Source organism: Rhincodon typus, chromosome 36 (assembly GCF_021869965.1).
Source record: "Rhincodon typus isolate 14 chromosome 36, sRhiTyp1.1, whole genome shotgun sequence".
Taxonomy (NCBI): domain Eukaryota; kingdom Metazoa; phylum Chordata; class Chondrichthyes; order Orectolobiformes; family Rhincodontidae; genus Rhincodon; species Rhincodon typus.
Genome location: NC_063367.1, coordinates 1,243,615 through 1,244,776, shown reverse-complemented (window position 1 = coordinate 1,244,776; position 1,162 = coordinate 1,243,615). Strand labels below are relative to the sequence as shown.

General features: G+C 59.0%; 1 protein-coding gene across 1 annotated transcript in view; it reads left to right on the top strand.

The window, feature by feature from the left end:
- The first annotated feature begins 372 nt into the window (after positions 1–372).
- LOC109931476 (TBC1 domain family, member 2B) overlaps positions 373–1,162 on the top strand; it is a 154,202-nt gene continuing 153,412 nt past the window's right edge. The window contains exon 1 of the mRNA XM_048617018.1: positions 373–984. Coding sequence (XP_048472975.1) covers positions 652–984 — 333 coding nt within the window. The 5' untranslated portion in view covers positions 373–651. The remainder of the gene's footprint in view (positions 985–1,162) is intronic.

Here is a 1,162-nt window from a genome sequence, read left to right as displayed (position 1 = left end):
GTGGGATGAGGCCGGTGGGGTGGGGAGATTTTTTTCTAGGCCCGGAACGTCAGCCTTTCTGCTCCTATGATGCTGCTTGGCCTGCTGTGTTCATCCAGCCCTGCACCTTGTTGTCTCGGATTCTCCAGCATCTGTAGTTCCTACTATCTCTGTATCCATGTTTAGGCCATCGGGCTGTAGGCTCCCAAAGCGGAATATGAGGTGTTGCTTCTCTAGTTTGTGGGTGGCGTCATTGTGGCACTGGAGGAGGCCCAGGATGGACGTGTTGCAGTTTGGGCTACATGCGCAGGCGCCCTGATCATCACAACAAAAATAAAAGTTGCTGGAAAAGCTCAGCAGGTCTGGCAGTGTCTGGAAAGAAAGCAGAGGTCACTGATCATCACCGCCGGGGAAACATATGGTCGGTTTACGGCGTCGTGCATTCTGGGAAATGTAGTTGACACGGTATACGCATGTGCAAGCGTGGGGATCGCCGGGAGTTGTAGTCTTTTCCCCATCACAGCCAACACCAGGTCATGGACTACAACTCCCAGCGGCCGGTTCGGCGCTGTCAGACGGAGCTCACCAGCTCCATGGCCGGAGGGTAGGTGGGCGGTGTGGCCTCGCCGTTTCACCCGGTCACTGAGCTGACCACTTCACTCTGCTCGGATTATGAGGGAGGAGGTTGATGAGCGGCACGGGGACTCGTTGCCTGGCCAGCTCACAGAGCTGGCGGCCTCGAGTCCGGTGAGTGTGAGCCGGGAGCTGCCGCCCAGGCTGTGCGGTTACCTCAACAAACTGTCTGGGAAGGGGCCGCTCAAAGGCTTCAAGAGCCGCTGGTTCGTATTCGAGCCCCTCCACTGCTACCTGTATTACTTCAAGGGCCCAAGCGACGCCATCCCGCTCGGTTTCATCGACGTCGCCGATGCCTCCTTCACCTACGACCTGGAGGCTGAGGAGGGTCAACTCGAGATTCACTCAGGAGGGAGGGATTACACTCTGAAGGTAGGGAGGGAGAGGGTGGAGGATGGAAGGAGGTAGGGAAGGAAGGAGGGAGAGAGGGGTGCAGAGCATGGAGGGGTGCAGGATGTGCGAGCGGTGCAGGAGAGGGGATGGAGGACAGGGGAAGGGGTCGGGTTTGGTGGGGGGGTTGTCGGCGGAGGGCAGGGGGAGGGGGCGGGTT